The following is a 25,252-nucleotide window of genomic DNA, read 5'->3' as shown; positions in this document are numbered from 1 at the left end:
CAGACATTAATTCAGCACCTCTCTCTGCAGCTGTGGAGTGTAAAACAGATAAGCCTGGCCCCTCGTCAGCAATTATCAATGTGGCCAAATCAGATCCACCAACGCTCTGCATGACCTATCCCTTCACACGTCACATTTCACTGCAGATGTGGTAAAATCAAGGCTGTCTTATGCTTACTGCATAGACTTACTATGTCACTCAGTTAAAAGAAGACCTCTGGGGCCTTACAGTAAGTCTCAAAGAGAATAACCTCAGGTACCAAACTCAACCCTATTTTTAAAGCAAATAAAAAGACAAATAAGGCCAGGAATTCTGCATGATTCCAGAGCAGAAATAAAACAGCTGCATCTCTTCCTTTTGCCTAATGCAAGATGATTATTAAGCAGATACAAAGGATTATATATTTCATGTCAAAATTTGGGGATTATAATGTCCAGATAGGGAAAGAATGAAATAACAAAATGGAACCTCAATAAAAATGACAACAGTGTAACAATAATTGTGCTTTTTGTATCTCAAAAAACCCAACCTTCATTAAGTCTCATTATTTCAAAACAAGCCTTTCAAAAAGCTCAGGAAAATGACAAAATGCTCAAATTCAAACACACACTTTGGAAGCATACTTTTCATATAGATATTTTTTCTCATTGTTAGATTTTTTTTTCAGATCAACTCCAACCTGTAATTCCATCTGCTACACAATTTCATGAACACATCTGTATTTCATTCCATATAGACAAAATACTACACCATAAAAATAGAAATTGCTGGGAACAGGCAACGAAAATGATAAAAACAAACCAAAAACCAAGCCAGATTTGTACAGACACCAGATTAGAATGAGGAAAAAAATTGCTGTTTGTACTGAACAATTGTGCAAATTTTAGATAGAAGACAACACAGAAGAGGTCTCGTGAAATCCACTCTAAATGATGTATATTGCAGTCCTGTCATGTGCTTTAGGTGAAACCCAATAACATTTTATCCATTTAGATTTATTCATATTTGGGTTTCATTTCTTGCTTTTTTTTTTTTTTTTTTTTTTTCCTCTCCCTGGTGGAATATCTGAACTTAAGTTCAGAGTTCAGTAGTGCTTTTTTCTCCTTACTTTTAAAGAATATGTCATATTTCATTTGTGTCTGATTCCTTCTGGTCATTACTTTTTCTTTTTGCTTTGACAAAGCATTCGGGGAAAACGTTACTTTCCCCCAGTCTGGTGGAAAGAAACTGGAGAGGATTCCCCTCACTCTGCTTCCAGTAAAGACAATACATGAGATCCTGGGAAATATTTGCTAATCAAGCAAAGAGTCCCAGCATTTGGACCTTGATGCTTTTCTTTTCAAATTCCAGCCTCTGGGAGCAGCGTGGGAGTTGATGGGGAAGCTCAGTGCAGGCTTTGTCCCCTAACATTTCCAGCAGAGGGATAAGGCTGTGTGGCTCTTGGAAAGGCTTTACTGGGAATAAAGAGATGAGAGGTCCCGTACACCTCAACAGTTCTCCCTGATGGTTGTCTCCCCACTGCAGGACTCAGCCAGCATTTCTGTGCCAGAAGTGCCTCGCACTTTACCAAGAGATCAGGAGCTCCCACCTTCCTCATCCCTTCCCTTGATGGAGCACAAGGTAACACACGGTTTGGACTAAGACACATAATTGAGACAGTTGTCATTTGCCTGGATGGTATTGGTACACTTACAATTAGGAGTCCTTGAACTTGACGCTAGCCAATAAAGTTGAGGTGTCTAATGTGAGCTCATCTCAGCTCCATCCACAGAGATGGGGAGATACAACCTTCCTGAAGGAGATGTATCTCACACACCTTAGACAAACATCTTAGGTGCGAATTGCCCTAGGGAACTTCTTGTCTCTCTCCATTCCCATAGAAAGGACCTGGATTAATGACTCTGGTCCAGTGACTGCCATTAGGCACTCAGCTTTTCAGTGTCTGGAATTAAACTCAGTGAGTGCAGTCTCCATGCTCAGGTACCTGCCACATTTCGTTTCAATTATTTCAAAGAATGAATCCCCTCTTCGCTCAAATAGTGATGAATATCTTTCCTTCATTCCTTCCTATGCTCATCCTGATAGCTTCCTTTTTTTGCTCTCTCTCTGCCCCCTGCCAAATCCAATACTAAGATCAGACAAACTGAAATTGAAAGATCAGGACTGCAAATCATTTTCTTTCAATGTCACATTTTGATTCCAGTTACAAGCAGGCTATATATGGGGAAAAAAATGCATAAACCAATTCATGTCTTGACAATTCTGGTGTCTATCTCACATTTCAAAAATATCACTTAAATGGAAAAGTAACAGAAATAATATCCATTCACTCATGAACACAATATCGATTCTAGTGTACAGGAAAATAGGATCCAGACAGGATTTTACAACTAAGAAGGGAACATCACAATAAAGATTATGACATTTTATGAATATTCAGTGTTATAGCTTTGAGCTTTATTGCAAAGCAAAAAATATATATTTTTATATATATATATATATTTTTATCTACATATCACCTCTGACATTGTATACAACACTAAATCACAAGAAATCAAAGAAATCATAGTGAGGTAGATACAAAACAAAGGGATGTTGAAGAATCCAGCTGTTAAATTTGGCTTAACACAACTGTCATTAACATGTATATCCAGCACAGCAGTGAGCTTTGATTCACAGCTTAATCAATGGATCCTACTAACACTGATAACTGTATTAGAGTCTGTTTAGAAATAATGCCATTTGGAAAGGGAAGGGGGGGGAGAAGGCAGAAGTAAATCAGAAGTGTTTTCTACAAACTAGTCATCTTCAAGGGAAATTTTTCCATTGATTTTTCATGACTTTCAGCGGTGATAAAACAGCTTTGAGAAATAGCCTGTGTTCTAGGGGTACTAGCAGGACATGGACGTAAAGAGGGGGGTCTACAGCAGGGGAAGCTACTGATCGTGAAGGAAAGATAAGCCATTTCCCCTCTCTTTTAGATGGCCAAGGGGAAGCAGCAGACCCTGGGAGTGCTTGAGGCTACATTCACCAACACACGCTCATGAATATTAACTTGGACTTGTTGACAATGGCCAACAAAACAAGGCTTCAGTAGAAGGGCAGCCCCCTGATGGATTCTGTTGCTCTTCTTAGGCAAGAGCAGATACGTGGCGAGAAAGACGGTACCACTGAAGTGACCGGGCGGTGGTGTGACCGGTGTGGGTACCTGGTGGGATCTGGCTGCTTGGTCTGCACTCCTACAAGACTTGCTAAGGCACCTGGATCACTGGGGCTCTTCAGGTAATTTGGATCCCAATAGCTCAGGGGAGGGAGTAGAGATAACCTTGGGCTTATACTGGCTTTTATATTTAACCTATCAATCCAGGATGGTGTGTATGTGGCATGTCCATAGTGGTAAGGACAAGAAGATGAGTAGCAGTTGGCTTAACTGCAGCAGGGGGAACCAGGTTGAGTACAGGTAAACATTGCCAGCAAGGGCAGTTGAGCAGGGGATGGTTGGTGAAGGCTTTTATTCAAGCCATTGGACCAGCTTCACCTATGAGGTGGGAATAAAGAAAAGAAAGGGCATGGCACTCTCGTATCTCAGGATGCAGGAGCCACACGCTGCCAGCGATGGAAGGAGATCTCATGCTCATTGTGAAACATGCACAAAACAAAGTTTGAAGCTCCAGACTAGGCACCCTATTTGCAGCTGCTCAGACGTATCTGCTAAGCTTGCTGCAAAGGTAGGAAGTGGTGCCCTGGAAGGAGTACGATTCCCAGCTGTTCCATAAATGGCCACAATCTGATCTTTCATGTCATTTTCAATGTGGTGGTTAAATTAAAGAAAATGGGGAAAAATGACCAGAAAGAATTGTTAATGAGATGAAGAAGACCATGTGCTACCATGTGAAGAAGCTACCAGCTTGCTGTATAAATCTATTGAACAAGTCATTGTTGTAGCTCAAATCTTGATAATTCACTGGATATCCAGCTTTTCAGACTGAACTAGAGGATTTCTGTCCCACACTCATAAAGTCAACAGGCAAAGTACTTTGATCAAACATCCCCAATCAGGGGGGTCACAAAATATGTTCCCTCTTAGGGTCCAAAAGCTACAAGTGGCTTTATACTTGTCCACAAAGCAAACCTCTCCCACTGTTTGCCAACACTCTCTTAAAAGTTTTTGTTTGTTTGTTTGTTTGTTTGTTTTCATTTCACAAAAAAACTATTTTGAATGAATTTTAGCTCCAGTGGGTTCACTGCATTTCATTGAAGGTGCTGGATAACCTGGAGAGGGAGAATATATTGCCAAGTGTCCTCCATGTATTTTTTCCCTTACACAAATTTTCTTGGTGAGCCATGGAAGGGAGAAGCCTTTGCAACTTACTCCCTTTAAGAAACAGGAGTGTGGGAATTTAAAGGACTTTAACTGCACGGTTATGGACTGAGCCAAAATTGCCGTCTAGGTTCCTCCATTTGCAAAATCCAGCAATTAGAAAAGTGTTTTCATTTTTTTTTTTTCCTTAAGGCTTTAGTACAGACCTCTAACTGCAGCAGAGGATGACCTCATTTGGCCTCATTTTTAGATGGGCACTTCTCAGCGCTGCATTTTCAGGGAAAGAAACCAGGTGATTCTCCTTATTGTGACTCAAGGGGAAAAGCACTGTCTGATTTGTGTGAGGGATTAACCATTCACCCAACCTACAGATCCCAGCATCCTAACGGCAGGTCCAAAGGACAGCTACAGCACCTTGCAAACACCTGCCACAGCCTGAAACTTGCCACTGCAGGTAGATAGAAGAGCCTGCGTTTGTGCAGGAAGAGTGGATAAGTAGACATTTGGGGCAATACAGCTGCACTACACATTATACCACTGAATAGTCAGTGTGTAAGGCTGGGTGAGGTGTCTTATGTTTAAATATTTTAGATATGGATGCTGCTTTCTAGAGAACTGAGCTACGTGAAGCACCACAGCAGGTTTCTAAACCCACCTGGATCAAGCAAATGACTGCCCAGAGCCACAGCCATGAGGCTGTGAAAGATGGGAAGACTGTCCCCAGCTTTTCCACTACAGCTGTTTTTGGATAAATGTGGGTTTAACTTCAATAGGAAGGATGACACGAAGGATGACTCAAGCATGAGCATGCTGCCATTACCCTGAAAGAGACGTCCATGCTGCTACAGACTGGTATGGACACTTGTGTTCTCACTGACACATGGAAGAGAGGCCACAAACCCATTCCCTTGTCCTTCTGCTGGCTCCAGGAAGGGCCCTTTCTATATCTGGAGATGAGTATGATACCCAGCCCAGCTGTCCTCTGGTCACTTGGAAGAGCTTCACTAAATCAGATGCCCAATGAGCAGTGAAGTTGGAATTGGGGTTTCATCTGCCCTACCCCAAGAAGTAAGAGGTCTGCATGCAGGACGTGGAGCAAGAGCAGGATAACAGCAGCACCTCGGGGTCTTGCCCTTTTCAAAATTGTTTTAGTGCCTGCAGGTACCCAAGGCTGAGGAGAGCCTGACAAAGGGATTTGAAGTCTTTTGGCGTTGTTGGCCATGGCTCTCAAGGGTTGGGAAACCTTGACTGGAAGGAAGGAGAAGCACTCTGGTGCTCATTTAAAGCATAATGGTAAGATGATGAAGGACAAAACATAGACCAGTGAGGCAGTGGTGAGCTTCAAGAGCAGAAGAGAGATGGACAACGGGGGTAAGTTGGTGAAGACCTTAGTGTAAACTGGCCCGAATCACCTCCCACTGGTGTTGAGGGGAACCCTGCAGTATTTGCAGAGAGGGACCATGAGTGCAAAGTGCTTAAAGGCTTGGTAAGCATCAGCAATCCAATCTGACAGGCACAGAGAAGTGGGAGTGATGTTGCTCTAAGTGGCACGGTGAGTCAGTGGCGGGCAGGGGACATGGCAGCCACATCTTGTGATCTCGGTTTCCTGAGCTCATCACTGGATGACCTGTTTCCTCTTTCCTCGGCACCCACTGGTAAACTGGGGTGGGGAAAGAAAGGTTATAAAGGCAGAATCCCCCTGGGTTTATGCACACAATTCTCCCACACGAAGGGGACAGTGCATTGGGAACAGCAAGGGAGGACAATTTTCTACCTTTCATCCAAGGACAGGGAAGGAGATTACCCAGTAGAGCCAGGCTATTTATTGTAGCTTAAAACCTTAAATAAAGTCAAAGCCTCCTTTTTATGGTGTAGATGGGCATGATCATGTGTTTGGATGCGTGTATATATTATACACACCCTAACATGGACATACGCTATTATATATTTCTATAATATATAATATAGTATATAATACACACACACGCGCGCGGGAGATACTCAAATATCTGGATTTCTCTTAATCAAAACTCTCTTCTTTGAAGGTCAGGTAACACTCACTACTTTTTCTATATAGACAACTTTGTACATACATGTCGTAAAGTGCGTTAAAAAGCGCGTAAATTTTTCTATGTAGAAAACTATATACATATAGCACACACATGTACTAAAACACTTGAAGTTAAGCCAAATTTCACCTTCATCTTCACATCCCCAATACCTACAATACGAAACCAGAATTAAAAAAAAAAAAAGAAAAAAGAAATACATAAGGAAATAAAACAATCACTCCTAAAACCCAAGATACAGAACATGAATCAAGAAACAAAACCAAACCCAAAAACAGTCAACGGAAGCCTGGCACATGTAGAAAACATCAATTCACTTAGAGAACATAAAGAGGGTCATGTCCGAACCTCCTTTTTTCTTAAAAACCAAACCAAACCAAACCCCTTTTGTTTGTCTGTTTGTTAGCTCTTATCGTTTGAGAAAAGTCACAGTAGCACTCTCACCTTGAACCAGAGTTTGGAACTTTTTGTGTTTCTTTGTACAAAAGAAAAAACGGTTTAGGTTATGGAAAATAGTTGGGAAATTTGAGGTTGGAGAGAAGAGAGAGAGAGAGAAACTGGAAGATTGCATAGTTGTGAACAGTGGCTTCTCATCAAGGTGAAAAAGTGCATCATCTGATAAAATAGCATTTGATTATTATTTTTTGTTCGATTCCATACGTGTTTTTTTCCTCAGTCAACTGTACATGTCACACATGAAAAGGTATATACAGCACACACACATGCTAACATTAAACGTCTGACACTGAAACAGCCATTCTTTAAATGCTCCATCAGAGTTTTTTTCCATGCAAATGTGTATTCTTTTTAAATACATTTTTTGCTACATCCTAAGACCACAAACTTGTCCTAGCCCATCTCATGTAATTTTGATCATTAGCAACATAAAAAGGGGAAAAGCACCAGAATGGCTTGGTTTGATCACCAAACCTCTGCTTTGACTTCTTTCTTTTTTATTCTCGTTACTTCATTCACTGCTGGTTGTTTGCTTTATCAATTCTTTTTCTTTTTGTTGTTGTCATTTGCTTGATTTTTCCAGAGATGGGAAAAAACAATTGACTTTTTTTTTTTTTTGTAAGCGTTCTTGAGGTAAGAGTTATACTCAGCACCTGGGGCAGGCAACAAAGCTTTCAAAAGCTTTTGAGAAAGGAACCGAGTCCAAACACAGTCCCCAGTGCCATAAGGCAACACCCCCATGAAAAAAAAAAAAAAAAAAAAAAAAAAAAAAGAGATGTATATTCCAGGTTTGCTTGTTAGCTAAACCTCCCACCTCCCTCTTTCCTTTCCCCCCCAAGATCATGACCAGAATTAAAAGGAAATAAAAGTGCCTTGGCACATTCCCTCTTGCACCAACCAAAAAAAAAAGACAGGTGTTGCGCATTAAAAAAGACATTTCAAAAGCTTTTCATGCTTGCTGCCTGCCTCAAGTGCATTTTAATATACGTCTGATCATTTACATTTATATAGGAAAGTCATATTTGTTACACTTTATACAGGATCACTTCATTTTTGTCCTTTTTTAACCTTTTCACTTTTTTTTTTTTTTTTTTTTTTGGATAGAGTTGGTTATAACAATCTACAGTAAGGCTGCACAGGAAGAATTCTGTGTATTTGTTTTCTCTAAGAACCAAAGTATATAAAATGAGGTTTGATTCTAGCACCTTTTACAGTATTATTGGTGTTGTTCCCTTTAGTAGAAAATACCTTCACTCAACATCTGTTCCATCCAAAACGGGCCCTTAAGTTTCAGCAAGACATTAGGTAACGACAAGATGATGATTGACCCAACCCAGCAGTCCCTTGACAAAAAAAGTCCCCCCCAAAGTCAGGCAGAACTACTGGCATGAGCAAAGCAAACGGCGTTCGCCAGCCTCCCTCCTCCCCGTCACCGGAGCGGCGTGGGAAACTGGAAAAAAATAATGCACCGAGTGGGTTTCTTGGTCAGGAAGAGGAGACGGGGGATGCTCACCAGCGGGCAGGGCGGCCGGTTTTCCCAAAGTGGGAAAACACCACTTGCAAGCTGGGGGTTTGTACCCCCTTGGTGCAACAGAACAAGGAAAGCCACAGCCCCAGGATGCTGCCCCATCAGCCACACCGTCCTCCTCTTGCAGCAAGGGGACATCTCCCTGTCCTGCAGCGGGAGGATGATGTCACCATGGGGCATCTGCCCCGGCAATTGCGAGAAATTGCTGAGGTGCAGAACGGATCCTGGCAGCAGGGAGGAGATGGGCAGGAGGCGAGAAAGGAGCTGGAGAAGGAACGCGCGCGAGAGAAGCTCCTTGCCCAGGTCGCAACCCTTGACAGGACATTGAGCTGTTGGTTTCACTCGAGCTGTGTGTAATCCTGCAGAGGAATGGTCCATTCCCCATACAGCGTCATCAGAACCTCAATATATATATATAATTATAACAATAGCAATATATCTATCTATCTATCTATATTTATATATGTATACATTAAATTCTGTTACTGCACTGGCACGTGATACGGAGGAGAAGTACTGGCATTGCTGTTCGATGCAAGTGGTTGCCTTGACTGAAGCTCTGTGAAGGGTAAGCACCACAAGAAAAGGCACCACGAGGTTTGGGGAATTGAAATGTCACTGCCCTAACATCACCGTTGTCGACAAATAAAGGGCTTTTGGAGTTAATGAGGGCAGGTGGGGCCAGGCCAAATTCTGGTCTTGCCGATGGCAGAAAACAAGAGGGCGATCCCTTAAAAAATAGTGGGGTTCGTACAGGGCGCCCGGTGCCTTGGTGAAATGGAGGCCAGAATTTGGTCTTTTTAACGAGCATGTTGATTTTGCGAGCTCTTATCTAGCACTTTGGACACTTTTCAACAGCTTTCCTAAATTAAAAAGACCACATCTTGCCACGTTCAGGATGCTCACACTGATGTACGGTGACGCTCAAAACATAATGTACGAGGAACAGGGCACAGCCTGACGTGGGCTGCCTCCTGGGATGCGCTGGATGCCTTCAGCTTCCACTAGAACAAGAGGAAGTCGAAGGCACTCAGCGAGTCTGATCTCATCCCTCCGCAGAGCCCTGCCCTGAATATCTCAATCTGTCACTCCCCGGGAGCCCGGAGACAAAACTGTCCCGGCCACAGGCAGCAGTCTCAGCGGATGTACCGAAGTCCCGTTGGATTGAGACGGAGATCAAAATCTGTATGTCTCATTTTCTCGAGTCTTATCCCATGCTTCTCATCCCCTCCTCACTCAGCGAATCCTGCAGTGAGCTTTCTGGCTGGCCCTCGCTCTGTTTCTTTTGCTCGTGAATTCGCACCAAAGCCCACGCATGTGCCCACCTTGCCCTCCGAGATGTAGGAATTAGAGGAAGAGCTGGGGAACAAGACAGACTGCCTACCGAGAGCCCTCCTGGGAAAAGAGAAGTCACTACAGAGTGCCTATAAACCCACGCGTAAAGTAATTGCTGGGTGATCAAGAAAGAAAAAGAGACTGGCAGGCACTCTGCCAAGTTAATAGCACCAGTTTTGCACCCTGTTGACAACTGTCAGCCCAGCCCAACTAAGCCACCATCTAAGCAGCTTTTCAGGCAGCATCCTGACCCCGCTCCCCATGGCATTGCCTAGATCTAGGCCATCAGGCTCCAGGGGAATGCAAGACGAGGGTCAGGGCTGCCCTCGGCTGCTTCTCGTGGTTAGCTGGGAGCAGGGAGCTCCTTCTATCTTCCAAATGCCACGTGTGCAGCTTGCTGGGAACTGGGAGCAGTGCTGAAATGCCACCACGGGGGGGAAAGAGGCTGTCTGTGGATGGGCTTCCTCATCTGCAAGCCGCAGCTGGGTCAAACGGCACTGTAAGGACAGCTTCGGATGAATGACCTGGGTCCAGAATGGGCTGAGTTTAGTTAATAAGGCAAAATTCAAGGCATGGGCATGACTGAGGTTCAAGCTTCGTTTGCAAAATAAGAATCAAACCAAAGAACAACAAAACAAAGAAAAAAAACCTTACTAGGAAAGCTTAGACCACTATTTCTGTTTAATGTACCTTATCAAGAGGGTCTGGGGTGAGCAAGGCCCTTCTTTGGATCATTTCCAACTGGACAGGATTTAGGGGAGCAATGAGATGCAGGGATGTGGCTCCTGAGGATGTGCCTGATGACCCGCGTGCTATTTCCATCTCTGCTTTCTCCAGTTCCATGCCCAAACAGGACTGTAGTAAATCCCTGGCCTCTCAGTTGACTTCCACGGCTGCTTTCCTAAGGGAGAGCAAAGCATTTAAGATGATGGAGAAAAGCTTAGCGTGGCATCTTGTGCTCCTTGTAACAGCCCAAATACGATCAGCCTCCCTCTCTGTCTCTGCCAGGCTGTGTGGAGCCAGGGACAAGGGGACTTGCTGCATTGCTTTGACCTCCTCTGCCCAGCATGAACACTGCAGTCCTACAACACTTCGGATCTTAGTACCCCCACTTCAGGTGTATTAATCCTGGCTGTGGTCCCAGTGTGCTTACTGCGAGGCGGATGGGCAATATTCAGTGCTGACAGTTTATTACATTGCTGAAGTATTAGAAGAACCCAGGTGTCCTGCTTTAACAGCTTCTCTTTTGGGGGTGATTTGGGAATTTGTGCTCTTCGAATAAGGTTTATCTGAGGAATCACGCGCAAGAATGTTTTCCAGGTTTTGAATGCTAACAAAGAGTTCCGGCAATGATTAGTCAAATCTCAATGTTTATGGGAAAAGTGGCACTTCTGAAATATAAGTATTTAAATTGTGCTATTCTCTATGGCTGTGCCAATTTTCCAGTACTATCAAAATTCACTCATCAAAAGTGCTCCTAGGATGAAAGCTAAGTTTAGAAGATGCCATGAACTTAGAGAATTCCTTTCAATCAGAAGGTGCTCAAGAGCTTTCCAGAAGCGTTTAACCAGCCTGTCTTCCCAACACTTTTGTAGGGCAGGATCTTTAGTGCTTTGTTGCAATGCATGGGGCAAGTATGGCAGAGATCCAGGGCTGGAGGTGGGGATGGTGATGGGATCCAGCCAACAGCCCGACCATTCTCGTATCACACTCCATGGAGCACAAGCCAATGGTACTAGGGAATTCAGCCGAGGCATCCCTGAAATCTCCTTGGTTTTCCTACCCAACAGCCCATAGCAGAGATGGAAAGAGAACATCGATCTTCAGGCACCCATTATTTTACCTTTTGTATACTACAGTCCATCCAAAAATATACACACCACCGTGATGGTATTTCTCTGAAATCAAGAAATCTTAAAATCCTCCAAAATATCTAGGCTTTCCATGGAACTCCTTTTATCAGGGGAACTGCTCCTGGGGCTGGGCCATGGTGAAAGGCCTTCTCCAAGTATATCAGCGTTAAGCAATACACGGGATATCACCCATAGGCCTCACCCCTGCTCTTATCTCGTTCTGGTTTCATACCAGGGAACGACATTGCTGTTGGTGGAATGGTCTGAACCTGGCCCGATGACGCAAATGGAAGTCACCAGGAAGCCCTTCCCTGAGTGATTTCAACACTTCTGAAGCTATTTCCCATTCCCATCGGAACAAAAGGCTGGAATGGTAAAACAGCTGGGAGAGCTGAACCCTTCATCAAATTCACTGATATTTTTTTTCTGATAGAGGGCACGTTTTGTAGCTAATGGAAAACTTTCATGTTTGATGTAAAATCTCTTCCCTCTCACTCTGCCTAAGTAGAGAAGATGGGGCCATGGGATTTGGCTGTGATACCTACTTGGACACTTTTTAGAAAACATGCACTGCAGCTCTCCTCCAAATGGCTGCAATTACACCCAATTTAAGGCTTCTTTAGTTAGTGGAGTAGCACTAAGAGTTCTACGGATAAGTGAGAACCAGTACACTTCTCCTACTACTTATCCATCATAAATTTGCTGACTGACACCCAGTTTTCAGTATTTGTTGAAAATAAATAAATAAACACCAGATTATATGGGAACAGTGTGAAACTCCAGGAATTTGGGGGTGACCCTGGGGGACACTTGGTGCATGGTTTCTCCTCCAGCAGTGTCAGCTCAGAGCAAGTCCACTGAAGTCAAGCGGCTTCAGCTTCAGGCTAGTGAAATTTCTGCGAGCGTGCATCTCTGTGTGTACTCATATGCCCTCTGAAACTGAAATAAAATCCTAAAGCGAACAGATTGCAGGTGTAATCATCTGGCATTTGTCCTGGATCTTCGTTACTTGGGAAATAACAGTGTTTGCTTTTAAGGTGGAAAAAAAGGAGAGGGAAGACGGGGGTGGCGTGCAGGTGGTGTTCAGCTGGGTTTGAGGGAGGGGGGCTCTGGCAGTGGGCTTTATTGGCAAATATGGGATAATATGAGCTCCTTGTGCTTGTGACTGGTGGATGAGAATGACATCTGGAGAGAAAACAATCATCATTCCCTTTGGGTGGCAGCTGGCATTTGAATCCTAAGGGCTTGAAATCAGATTCGGGGGTCAGGTCCTCACGAAGGAGGACCCGGTTTGCTGCCTGTTCCCACTGCCACGGTGGTACTGGTGGCAGGGGAAGCCAGCTAGGGCCAGACACTACGGGAACCCCCATGTAGGTCAGGAGGTTCCCAAATTCAGATGGCTCTACTTGGAAAGAAACTCCTGGTTTTGTCCAAGACCTGTTTGGTCTTCAACAAAAAACACAAGCTCAAACTGAAAGTCTGTTATCGTGGGTTAAGGAAAGCCCAGTAGGGCCAGTAATGCCCAGTCTGGGCTCCCCTGGCACCAGCAGAAGTGAATGTTTTGGGGATGAGGAGTGCAAAGACATCAGTGGAGCTTTTCTGATTTTACTGACACTGCACTTGGCCATAAGTTTTGGTCTGATTTTGGCTTCCAAAATCCTTAAAAAGAGGAAGATCAGGTGGTACAGCATTTCCCCGGCAGGCCCTTAAGCTTCTGATGGATTTTGGCCCTGTTTTCACGTTTAAGAAACCGTACTAGGAGCATTTATTACAACCCTGCCTGCAATCCCCAAACTGCTAGCAGCTCGCACCAGAAACTACCTTCCTCATCTTGAAAAGCCCTTTGGGATTCGCAATGTATTCATATATATTAAAACATATATACTGCTGCAGTAACATGGCATGCACTCCTGTCTGTATTTCCACAGGACCGTGTATACAGACAGAGCCATACACGCCGACTAGTCCCTTTAATCCCGAAAATTCATAGCCACCCACTCCAGCTCAGACCCAACACACGGCAGGAGGAGCTCTCTCTCCCCTCCTGCCTTTTGACCTTTGCAGTTGGAATAGCCATTGCTGCTGGAGCAGCTCGAAGTAAAACAGCTGGCTGCAAAGACGGCCAGGTGGGTTTACTGTCGAACAGTGCATTTCCAGGAAAATTAAAGGGCAATTTATTGATAAGGTGTTTTTTTTTCTTTTCTTATATATATACATACATATATATATATATAATGCCCTCAATACCTTAAAGGCTGTATCCTATTTATCCTATTTACTTCCACAAGGTGGGCGACAATTAGCTTTGAAAGCAGTCTTCATTTACATCTTTTTTTTTTTTCTTTTTTTTTTTTTTTTTTCTACTAGATACACATAAGACTTTCATCTCTTTCCGAACCGCTCTTGCCCTCTCTCACCCCTCTCTGTCCATCCCTGTTCAAGACACGGATGTGTGGTGCTTCTTAGGACAAAGAGGGACGATCTGTATGTTGGCCAGCATTTGGTTGGGTAGAACAAAGCAGTTAGCATAGCACCGAAGGAGTTACATTGCTGTGATTTTTTTCCAGCTTCAATCTTTTTTTTATTATTTTTTTTCTTTTTTTTTTTTTTTTTTTTGGAACAGAAGCAGTAAAAAGAACCCAGAAGCACTGAGCTGAAGTGCTTAAAACAGGGAAAAGAAATGGCTGGGGAGATGAACGGGGAAGGAGCAGAACCCAAGCTGCTGCACATGAAAAGAGGCCCATCTATGAGAAGAGGGCTTCCGAACGTGCCCTGCCCCGGAGGGAGGATATGTGGCTGCATGGCTAGCCGTGTGGAAGAGCCCGGCCCATGGAGCCAGAAGACTTTGACCGACCTCCCCGTGGTGGTACAGGAGAGGGACAAGGAAGAGAGGCGGCAGACTGAGACGGAGGTGGAGGTGGAGGAGGGTTTCCTAGCTTTGTTCTGGCTTCGTGCAAGGCAGGTCTTGGGTTAAGCGAAGAAGACGGCCCCCTGAAAGGCTGCCCGGTTATCTGGAACGGGCCTGATTTCACGGTCCTTACTCAGCAGAGAAAGCGAGGCCCAACAACAAAACCCGCGGGTTTTGCCTGCATAAGGACTGCGCGAGCAGGCTTCAAAAAGCCTCGCGAAAAGGGAGCAGGAAGTCTTGCCTCACGCTGCATTTCCAAAAAAAAGACATTATATGATGGTCAGGACACTTAGACAAGAAAAAATAGTAATAATTAAAAAAGATAAATAAATAAATAAATAGAAGGCTTTCTGTCACATGCTTTTTTCCCTTCTGAATTACCTGACCAGTGGCGATACCTGAAGCAATGACCCAGACCCCTTCCCTCACTCTAGCGAGAATTACCCTGGGTTTCACCCAAGCGTTTGGGGGTTAAACCAGGGGTGAATCCACCTCGATGGGCACATCATCAGCCAAAACTCCTGATGGTGGCAAAGGGGTTTTGCCTGAGGAAGGACGGTGAAGGCAGGCCTGGGCCTGGACGCGGCCCAGGTTTTCTCCAGGGAAGCAGGTGCTTGGGGAAGAGTTGCGTGTGAGCACCGTTGACTCTAGATTATCCTTTCACAACCCACTTTCACCCTTCACGTAAGGAAACAAAAAAGCTACTATATGACCAAGTAAACTGCGATTATTGTGCTGTCCTGGGCAGTCAGGAAACTTAAAGGCAAAACCAAAAAGAACAAAAGTTTTTTCACGTGTTTATCAGTTGCGACTCTAGTTTTCCCATGCCTACAAGAGTCCTTAGTATACCAGCCTCCCAAGCAAGGTCCAGGCTATTCCAAAACAGCGTGAGCAAATTTTTCACTGTATTCAGATGGAAGCTGATGACTGAAAGATTAGTGCACTTTAACCGTGGCTGATGAGAGCAACTTTTAAAGAAATTCAAGTATTCATCAGTAATCTGTTCGGTTCAGAAATACTTCTGTGATCTTTAGTTTCAAGTTTCCAGAAACAGAAAGGAGAAGGGAAAGGTCACCTGCTGGGTTAGAAAAATCATATTGCAAACAGTGCTATTACATCTGACTGGGAAAGCAAGGCTATTCAGTTGGCGCACAGAAGTTTTCTCCATTCCTTGCTTTTGGGGAAAGAAAAGACTTGAGATCACTTTCTCGACACATGCACAGACCAGCGAGATTTCCCTCCACGTGTTGTAACCAACCCCTCTACTGCTCATTCCTGATAACAGCACAAACCCAGCAAGAATGAAAACATCACGGCGCAGTTCCAGCACCTCTCGCACGCATTTGCTTAAGCCTCACAACACCCCTGTGAGGTAGGTAAATATTATTATACCCATGTACAGATGGGTAAACTGTAGGCACAGAAAGGTTAAATCACTTGCCCAAGGTTACACAGCAACGTCGTGGCAGAGCTGGGGCTGAAACCCAGGAGTCCCGTCACCCAGAAATCTGCAATGAGCTTTCGATCGTGGCCTCTTGCTACGCTCGCTGTAAAAGACCATCTGACAAACCCAGCCGTGCACAAATCCAAATAAACCCCGCGTGTAACAGTGCCTGGTTTTCAAACAGTTACCTTGCTGTATGTGTCCCAAAGAGGGGGAAAGTTTACGCTCTCAAATCAGTTTTGTCTGCCTGAAATGCCTTTTAGTTGCGGTGGTTTTTTGGTTGGTTTTGTTTTAAAATGTACAGCAGGAAACAACAGTCCACATTACTTTATCATCATCATTCATTTTTACTCTTTCCAATTGGGTTGCATGTATGTTTAAATTTATATTAAAGCCCAGATTGCTTATGCAGATATTTTAATTGTCACCAGTTGCTTCCCTCCTCGTTGGTGAAGAGCCCATGGAACACATGCAGCTATCTGCCATCTCATTTTATCCTACAGCCTGAGCTTCAGGTAAGGAATGAGGCTTGAACACAGGCAATATCTAGCTCAGCAGGAAGGGTTCTCCCTTTCTTCACACCACACCACAGCAGAAAAAAAGTCCCCACACCGTTATTTCCAGGTTCAAACAAAACAGAACAATGAAGTGATTCTGAACGAGCTCATGGAGAAAGAAGCGGATTGCGACAATCTCTAGTGGTACCCAAAGGTCTGGAAATGTGTTCTGCACACAGTGAAAGGTTTGCCCACGTCTATTTGGGATAGCCTCACATCTTCTCATTCAAACCAGGCTGAGATTCTCTGCACCAGAATACACCTGAGCTCCACGGAAAAATAAAAACAGCAATCACAACCCTGGGAAACTACCATCCCCAAAGCCCCAGAGCTTTAGACAACTGCTAAAGTAACAACAACATGCAAGCTTCCACAAGCAAAGGGTGCACAACTGAGTTCACATCATCCCTACCAGCAAATATCCTCTGCCTTGGCTTCTATGGGGATTGGCATGGGCCTTCTTTTGCGCGGGTTTTGTTGTTGTTGTTGCTTTTTTTGTTGTTGTTTTTGCATGACCACATTTGATCTGAACAGAATCCAGAGAAAAGCTAACCCAGTAACAGAAGAAAAGATCCTAGAAAAGCCTGTCTCTACAATTTTTTACTGACTCTGGCAGCTTCCAAATTGTCTCTTGCCCAAGCTGCCCAGCAAGCAGGCACTAAAAGGTTTTGCAAATGCACAGTAGAAAGTTTTCCTTTTCAAAGCACCTCTGAGCTTCTATGAAATCATGCTGGAGGAACCTCAGGCCACATTTTCTTCAGGAGGTTTACCCATGCTGCAGGTATATGGGCGACAGATGCTTCATGCATTTCTGTGCAGGGGTGAGGGGCAGGGATAAATTGTGAAGTGAACCTTGTGTGTATGAAAATACAGCTGAAGGGCAAGGGACGATCACTCTCTCAAAGTCAATAGCAACACTCCCCTCCTGAGCACCATCAGCCAGATTTTAGCAGCCCACTGACTAAAGCTTGAAATTAATTTTGTCCCATTTCATCCAGTCAGCTTTAAATACAAATACATGCAAATGGCTACTGATTTTTGGCAGGTGCAGAAAAGGACAGGATGAAGCGGACAATTAGCTCCCATCCAAAACACTGCAAAATATATATTTACTCTTGAAATCGGTGGCTTACTTGCACTTTCCACTGGCAATTGCACCGCATTGGCTCCTCTTCTCCCGTCCAGGTTGGATGTGCTTTGGATGAAAAACATCTCGTGTGGGTGGCAAAGCATGACAAGGGCATGGTCAGGGACCTTGTAATTCTTGTATTTCCGTTGTTGACTTGGTCTGGTCTGAACCATTCATGCCTCCACGTTAACTGCCTGCAGATGTATAACACTACCAAACTAAGCATGCCAGCCATCTGACATGGATGGCAGGGGGGAAGAATGGGTTGACATCAGCACAATATAAGTGATGCTGTTTGCAAAAAAAAAAAAAAAAAAAAAAAAAAGAAGAAAAAGAAAAAAAGCTCAGCAAAAAGAACACAGCGAACTAAAAATACTTTGTCCATTGAACTGGGCAGAAAATAGAAGTATGCCAGGCCAGAGCTGATGTACTCCACCAAATCCTGAATCCCGGTCTGTTGCATACACATAAATCTTTATTAGCAAAATAAGCACTGCCAGGATCCATTCTGGTCACGAAACCGACTGTGCTGGCCACGTCTGTACTACTAAACTTCACCCCAATACAGAACGGCCGCATTCAAGCTGCCAGCTGGGGTTGGTCTTTGGCAAGTTTCAATGCCTGTGCAAGCTGTGCCCAAGCCCAGGGCTTGCTGGAGTGGGTCAAAGCCATGCCAGGGAGGGTTTGAGCACTTGAACAGCGGGGGTGGTGGAGCCCTTGTGCCCTGGTTTGCGCTGGCATGGCGTGGGTGGCTGATTTAGATGTTCCCAGGGTGAATTCGGCAGCACAAACATCCCAGAGAAGTCGCCCGCTGAGCTTGTGACGTGAATAATTATGGCCTCAACCTTCTCCATGACAGTTCAAAAAAATCCCTCATGCAGTATCTTCTGTAAGAAGGTGGGACGTGGCATAACAAACCTACCACGGAAAAGCTGGGGACTTAAAAACCCCATGCAAGCAAAGCAAGTGACTGACCACCCTGCCAGAGCGCACAGCAAAAAACAAAGGGACCCCGGGCAAAATAAAAATTAAAAATAAAATAAAAAAAAAAAGGCAAGGACAAGACTCAGCATTGGGATTGCTACGAATAAGGAGCTGGGGGCAATTTTGCTCCCCATGCTTTTGGCTTGGTAAAAGGCGCTTTTTGGCAGATAATCTCTAGAGGAAATGGTCACCACTCCAAACCGAACACCAAGGACTCGTTGGGCGTGGTGGCAGAGCTTTATGTTAAGGCTGTATTGAAGTCTTTCAGAGGGAAATAGTTCTTCAGGTTTGGGACAGACCCTCACTGGAAATCAAGATGCCAGTGGGTATCACTGAAAGCAAGGATGAGTAGCAGAGGCAGAAAGTTTATGTGACATAGATAATGAAACAGTCTTAACACAGAAGAGGTACCTGCCTTCGTTGTCATCTGTACTACGAGCCAGGAAGAAGGAGGACTTCGGAGCAGAGATGTGTCAAGCCCTTAGTCAAGCTGGTTTGGCTGTGAGAAATTAGCACTGTGTTGAGAGGTAAGGTCACTTCTAGAGTGTTTTGCCCCTCCGCTCCTGTGGTGGGATGGAGAGGACGGCTGTCGGTGTGGTGGTGTGGAGCGAGGGTCCCGTTCCTGAGGGAAGGCAGGCTGCAGATGCTCACGAAAAGGTCAGGCAGCACTGAAGGGTCTCCTCCTCGACTCCCAGTAAGAGTTGCCTTGGCTCGTTGACTCATTTCACTGTCCTGGTGCAAAGAGGCAGGTCTGGGTGTTCAGGAGGCTCACATCTCCAAACCAGACTTCTTGGTCGATGCACTCATGGAGGGGGACCTTCTCCTGGTGCCTTTGGAAATGAGGGTGCCACCTCCAGGAGGAAACATCCCTGATGCACAGTGCAGTGGTTGGCCCATCCATTCCTTTCTCATGCTTTTGCCAATGAAAAGTTGGTTGTGTAGATGAGATCTCTTCATGGAAGGACTAAAGAGAGTCTTTACGCAAGGTGCGAGGCTCAGGGGAGCAGATCAGAGTAAATGTACACCAGCATGAAGGGTAAATCCTCGCAGAAAAAGAACCAAGTGAAGTCTTGGGAGGAGAAATGCAGGCTGGTTGCCAGAGGATGGGCACCCTTGTCTTTGTATGACAGTGGTGCAAAATTGCTCAGCAGCTGAGGATGGCAAGTTCACTTCACAAATTACCTCTTTTGATGGAGACAGCATACTGATTAGGGAAGGAACAGGGCGACATGTTAGTAGGACACTTGAGAGGGGACTGGTTAAGGGACACGGACAACAGAGAAAGGCAATGAAAGCTATTCACAAATATGCATAGGTGCCTATACGGATATATGTGTGCACAATAAACATGGAATTGGGAATTTAGGTAGGGGATGATGAGATGAAATACCTCCCTTTGCCTGAAAATGTGACCGTCGTGTTGGTTGTAATCAGAGCCCAGAAACGTTTGCCTGAAATGGAGGTTGTCTGGGAATTACAGTACCAGTGACAATTTGGCTTCTTATAAACTTTGCCGTGTGTCTATAGTTTGGCGTGAATGAGTCCTGCCCTCCTTAAAAGGGACAGACACAAGTTAAAAGTTTTCTTTACGTAACAAAATGACACAACTGAAAAAAAAAAACAAACAACCTACGTTTTTCTGAGAACACTGCAAAGGATCACTGATTGAAAAAAAATGTTTCTCTTCAGGTATATTCAGGCGAAGAAAGCATTCAGCTTCGTTAAACTGTTATATAAAATTTGTACTAGTTTCTTCAAATGCTATTATAATTAAAAACAACTGATTCATCAAATTAAAAAAAAAATCATAATCATAATTAAAAAATATCCCCCCCATGCTGACCTTTTCAGAATAGGTCAGCATGGGAGTTTTGCACCCTAGACAGTTACAGTATTTCTGGAATAAAAAATTGCAATTACACACAGAAAATACTACAGTATTCACTTAAAAATATCATTTTTGTTGTTGTTGTTTTTCCCCTCCAAAGCAGAGGGAAGGTGGAATTGAAAAGATGCCCTGAAATGGGAAAATTCCTTTAAAGGAGCAATACTCTTGAAAAGGAAAAGGGTGTTAGATAGACACAACCCTGTGATTTAACTCGAAACTGAGATTCCAGCACAGAAACAGAAGTCGAGAGATGCGAATGTTCAGACAGCGAGCGGGTTATTTGGAAATGTCAAGACAACCACGCGACCCTTGGCAGGCGACCGTCTACGCTTTGCCATTATCGGAGGCGGCAGAATCTCCTTGCGGTGAGAAGGCTAAGCTAAATCACGATGCTCTCGCTATGCTCTTGAATTTCCTGTGGTGTTCTTTCTTGCCATGTACTTACAGTCGAGGGTGACACGAGACAGTTTATCAGCAGTTCCCCACATGTACCGAGTTGAAGAATTCTCAGCTAAATCACAACAACAACATCAACAAAAATACAAAGCACCAAATCATCTCAAGACGTTGAGTCAGTTTACAGGTTATTACCGTTTGAAGAAGTTTGTTGTTGTTTTTTTTTTTTATGTTGTTGTTCGTTTGTGTTGTGTTTGTTGTTTTTTTTTTTAATCCCGATTTTCAGATTTTGTTTTCCTTAAAAAACAAAACAAAACAAAAAAATCAAAACCCAAAAACCCAAAAATGAAACGAAGGATGCTTTACAATCACTTTAAGGCTCGCACTGAATGAGACGTGACAGGTCTTACACGAGATTACAAATAATACATGTATGCCTTTCACAGCCTTAAAATGATACAGTAGGTCAAATTATTTTGCCAGTCACTGATCAAGTATTGTGCCTTTAAATTGACTCGCTTTTTGCTACTATGCTGAGTTTTATTATTACTGAAATAGTTATTAGATATGTGTAAATGTATTTTAGTATAGCATTTTTGGTATGTAATTTTTCAACTTTTGCAGATTTCTTGTTTTCCAGAAATCAACGTGGCAGGCCTCATTCTGGGCTCAGGAGGTTGTTATTTACTCCACTGAAGCCAGTGGTGCTTTTGCGTGTGCAATTGTTCAAAACAAGATCAGATCCTGCATTGCCATATTAATCCGGTGCAAACCGACCATTACGCGTGGCCCGTTTACACGGGGAAAAGGGTTACACAGCGGGACCACATTTATAACGTGACTTGGTCAAGGTGCGCAGGCTTGGCCAAATGGTGTTATAAATGCACTGCCAGAGTTACAGACCTGATATTGTCTTTCAGCCTTTTGAAAAATCAAACTCCACTGGGGGTAGCTTTGCTTTCTTATCTTTAGACATTTGTTTTTTTAACGGTAAATCCAATAAGATCAATGTGATATTTTTTCATACTTTTCTCTCTTTTTTTATTGTTGTTATTATTATTATTTTAATTTTAAGGTTTGTATTTCAGTTGTGTGTTTTTTTCTTTTTCCTGGCATATAATCATCAAAGAGTTTTGCATGAGAAAGGTGACAGTACTTAATGAAACTCAGCACCTAAGGGCATAAGGCAGTTGTAGGTTTGTTTGTTTGTTTTTTTATTTTTCAATCAGCACCAATCCCATAAATAATGTTCTACACTTGGTGTACGGTATAAAACTGATGTGGAGATGCCTCCTTCTCCACCTGTGAATCCTAGGTGTGGAAGTTGAAATACTGTTTCTTGTGTGTAAAAAACAAAAGAAAAGTTTTTCTTTTTGTTTTTACTTACAAAACATAGAGAATATCTTTTTTTTTTATACATACAGCAACCAGAAAGAAAGCTTATCTGAAGGTTTGTGTTTGTTTCATGATCTGTGTTTACCGTAAACAAAAATAAGGTCCCCTCTTTTACTTTTGCTTTAAGGAGCTTTAAAGTGAAGATTCATATTGTAGCAACTCATATAAGAGAGGTCCATCTCTATACCTAATACCTACAGCTGTGGGGGTGACATACTGGAGGATGTTGATAGTTCTTCTTAACCTCCTGTCTACAAAATGAGCATCCCATGCAGGATATCTCTTTCTCGGGATGTCAATCTTAATGAGAGGCCCCTCGGGGGGGTAGGGTCGCCCAGATGGAGTAGATGGTACCATTGCTCTCACCTGGAAAACGGGCAAGCAAGTGTCAGCTGTGAGTTCCTCCTGTTGCTCCGTGACCGCTCTGGTGGGCGTAGCCTGGGCCCCCCGGTACCCAGGGGTTTGGGGTGCCATGGGCTCAACATCAGGGGGCAGAGGAATGCCCCAGAGCAGCTCGGCGCAACAGGAGCTGGCAAAGATCTTAGCTCTTGGCCCCATGGGATGCAGCACACCATAATATAACAGCATCAAAGCTATCCCAGCAGCAAAGCTAAGAAAGACACAACACAGTGCTGGCACGGCATATGAGTCAGTAGTGTCAGGATCTCTGTAAAAATACCAAAGGAGCGTCAAGGCAGCGTTCTCCGTCAGGACTACCGTGTAATACGCAAACATTCTGTATCGAGTCCGCCCTTCCTTGACATTAAACCAGCAGAAAATGTACACAATCCCTACCACCATGTTGAAGAGGATCTCCTCCCACTTAGACATGCAGAAATCTGTCCCACCATGGATGATCCAGAAAGCCATGGCACACCAATGGACCACTACAAAGATCCCAAAGTAGAGCTGGAAGATGGAAGCAAAGAGAGCAAAAGAAATAACTCGGGATGAGATGGTGAAGAGGCGCCAGAAGAGATGGATGAGGGCCCCTCTGTAGCTCATACTCTTCTTGTCGTCCCTAGAGTCCCGAAGAAGCTTGTGATAGGAGGCTAGCACCCAAGCCAGGGACATCAGGGAGGCCACAGAGGACACACCTGCCGGAAGACACACAGATCCACTGAGTTAGACAGGAGGATTGGTTGAAAACATCATCTGCTCACTAAATTATTGCATCTGGGGCAGGCTCAGTAGCCCAAAAGTTCAACACACGTCAGGTAGTCCTTACAGTCTGGAGGAGAGAAATACAGAAATATCAGTGTGGGAATTGTAATGGATGCTGCATTCATGAGTTCTCTGACACAGAACATTATGTGATTATATTTGCAAGCACTGGGCTCCACCACCCCACCCCAGATCTTCTCTCCCTGCTGGAAACAGCCTCTGTCCTCATCCTGATCTGAGAATTTGAAATCCAGTTTCCATCTAAAGGTTGCAGACCCAGTATGAAGGTCTCTTTCTGTAGAAAAGGTTCTTGGAGCACACCACTGGTAAAGCAGGGCAACTATATTCCTTTTATGTCTTCTTTATTCTAAAATACTTTCATAACAGCTGCATTCACATCGACTATACTTGATTCTGCCTTGATCAGGAATCCCTGTTTGCATTCACCCTTGGGAAAAATAGGCAGTTGTTCAGTTTTGTTATCACCCTGTGGTCACATGCAGAGGAATATATAGAGTCCACCAAGACTCATCAGTATCCCCCAAATGGTCCCAAAACACAGAACATGATCCCTCCCCTGCCCTGTTTTCAGTAGAGATGGAAGGCCTATACTGTGGGTAGCTTGTCTCCATAATGAACCTTGGACCAACACTGAAGTCACGTCTCCAGCCCTGTCTCCTTCTGCTTCTTGTGGAACCCCCTGATGGAACCTTGGACCTGTTCCATCCCCTTGCCCTGCCTGGGATTGCTGATGGACCTGTTACCAGCACCTGGCTCTGCCCAGTGCTCTTGGACCATGTGGGACTGATCCCACCAGTGAGGACATTGCCTATGCTGGGGTCACCCTTGGTTCCTGACTCATGTCCCTGCACCCTGGCATGGGGCAGCCACACCATAATATTCCAAAGAGGACAGATCTTATCTCCCATTACAACCAACACAAACTATTTATTTGTTCCAATGGATAAAATAGTGCCCCATCACACTCCAGGACCGTGATAATCTTTTAAAAATACATTAACATTGATTATTGCAAGAGTAAATTGAACAACTCATTGAGCAAACCATCATAATAAAAATTAATAGACAGATTCCTCAAAAAAAAAAAAAATATAAGAAGGGCCACTGGCATCACATTCCTTTGCTCCCACTGCAGTTCACTGGACAACTGCTCTGCTGGTGAGGAAACAGATAATGGACTAAGATACATGTTTGAGAAGCAAAATAATTTGGTAGTCCTAGTTTGGTTGGGGCTTTGCCAAAGATTTCTCTGGGAGCATCACCTATAAAATCTAAAGGAAAAACATGAATGGTCTCAAGCAAAACAAACAAAAACAAACGCCCCTCCATCTCTGATGCGTAACAGACTGGCAAATAGCTCCAGCTCTATTTTCCTTTAAGAAAACCCAAGCAACAGCTTGCTGCAGCTACTCAGGGTTAAAAGGCTAAAATGTTTGAGCAGCTTAAATTCCTTCTCCTGTTTCCTTCTGCCTCTTTTACCTCTGCCCACAAGGGCCTGGCTCCCATGGCGACAGGAAATAGATCTACTAGCTCTTTAGACGCCACTTTTGAGACTTTATCTTCTTCTCTTTGAGGAGGCCACCCCACAGCATGGTGGGGTTAGATTTCCATCCCTCTAGCCTGGCTCTGTCTGGAGGAGGGGTGCTGGACAATGTGACCAGGAAGGGTGGCAGGCTTCCATCCCTGCCCCTCACTGAAATCCTCCAAAGGCCCACCAAAACCATGGCTTTCCACCAAGTCTGTCTTTGAATATTTTACTTTTGTGCTGGCACAACTACATTAGCATTTCAGGATTCAAACAAA

General features: G+C 44.1%; 1 protein-coding gene across 1 annotated transcript in view; it reads right to left on the bottom strand.

The window, feature by feature from the left end:
- Positions 1-656: 656 nt before the first annotated feature.
- XKR6 (XK related 6) overlaps positions 657-25,252 on the bottom strand; it is a 164,452-nt gene continuing 139,856 nt past the window's right edge. Inside the window, exon 3 of the mRNA XM_035323259.1 lies at positions 657-23,361. Coding sequence (XP_035179150.1) covers positions 22,397-23,361 — 965 coding nt within the window. The 3' untranslated portion in view covers positions 657-22,396. The remainder of the gene's footprint in view (positions 23,362-25,252) is intronic.

This window comes from Oxyura jamaicensis, chromosome 3, assembly GCF_011077185.1.
Source record: "Oxyura jamaicensis isolate SHBP4307 breed ruddy duck chromosome 3, BPBGC_Ojam_1.0, whole genome shotgun sequence".
Lineage (NCBI taxonomy): Eukaryota > Metazoa > Chordata > Aves > Anseriformes > Anatidae > Oxyura > Oxyura jamaicensis.
Note: the sequence above shows the minus strand (reverse complement) of the source record. Positions and strands in the feature narration are given on the sequence as shown.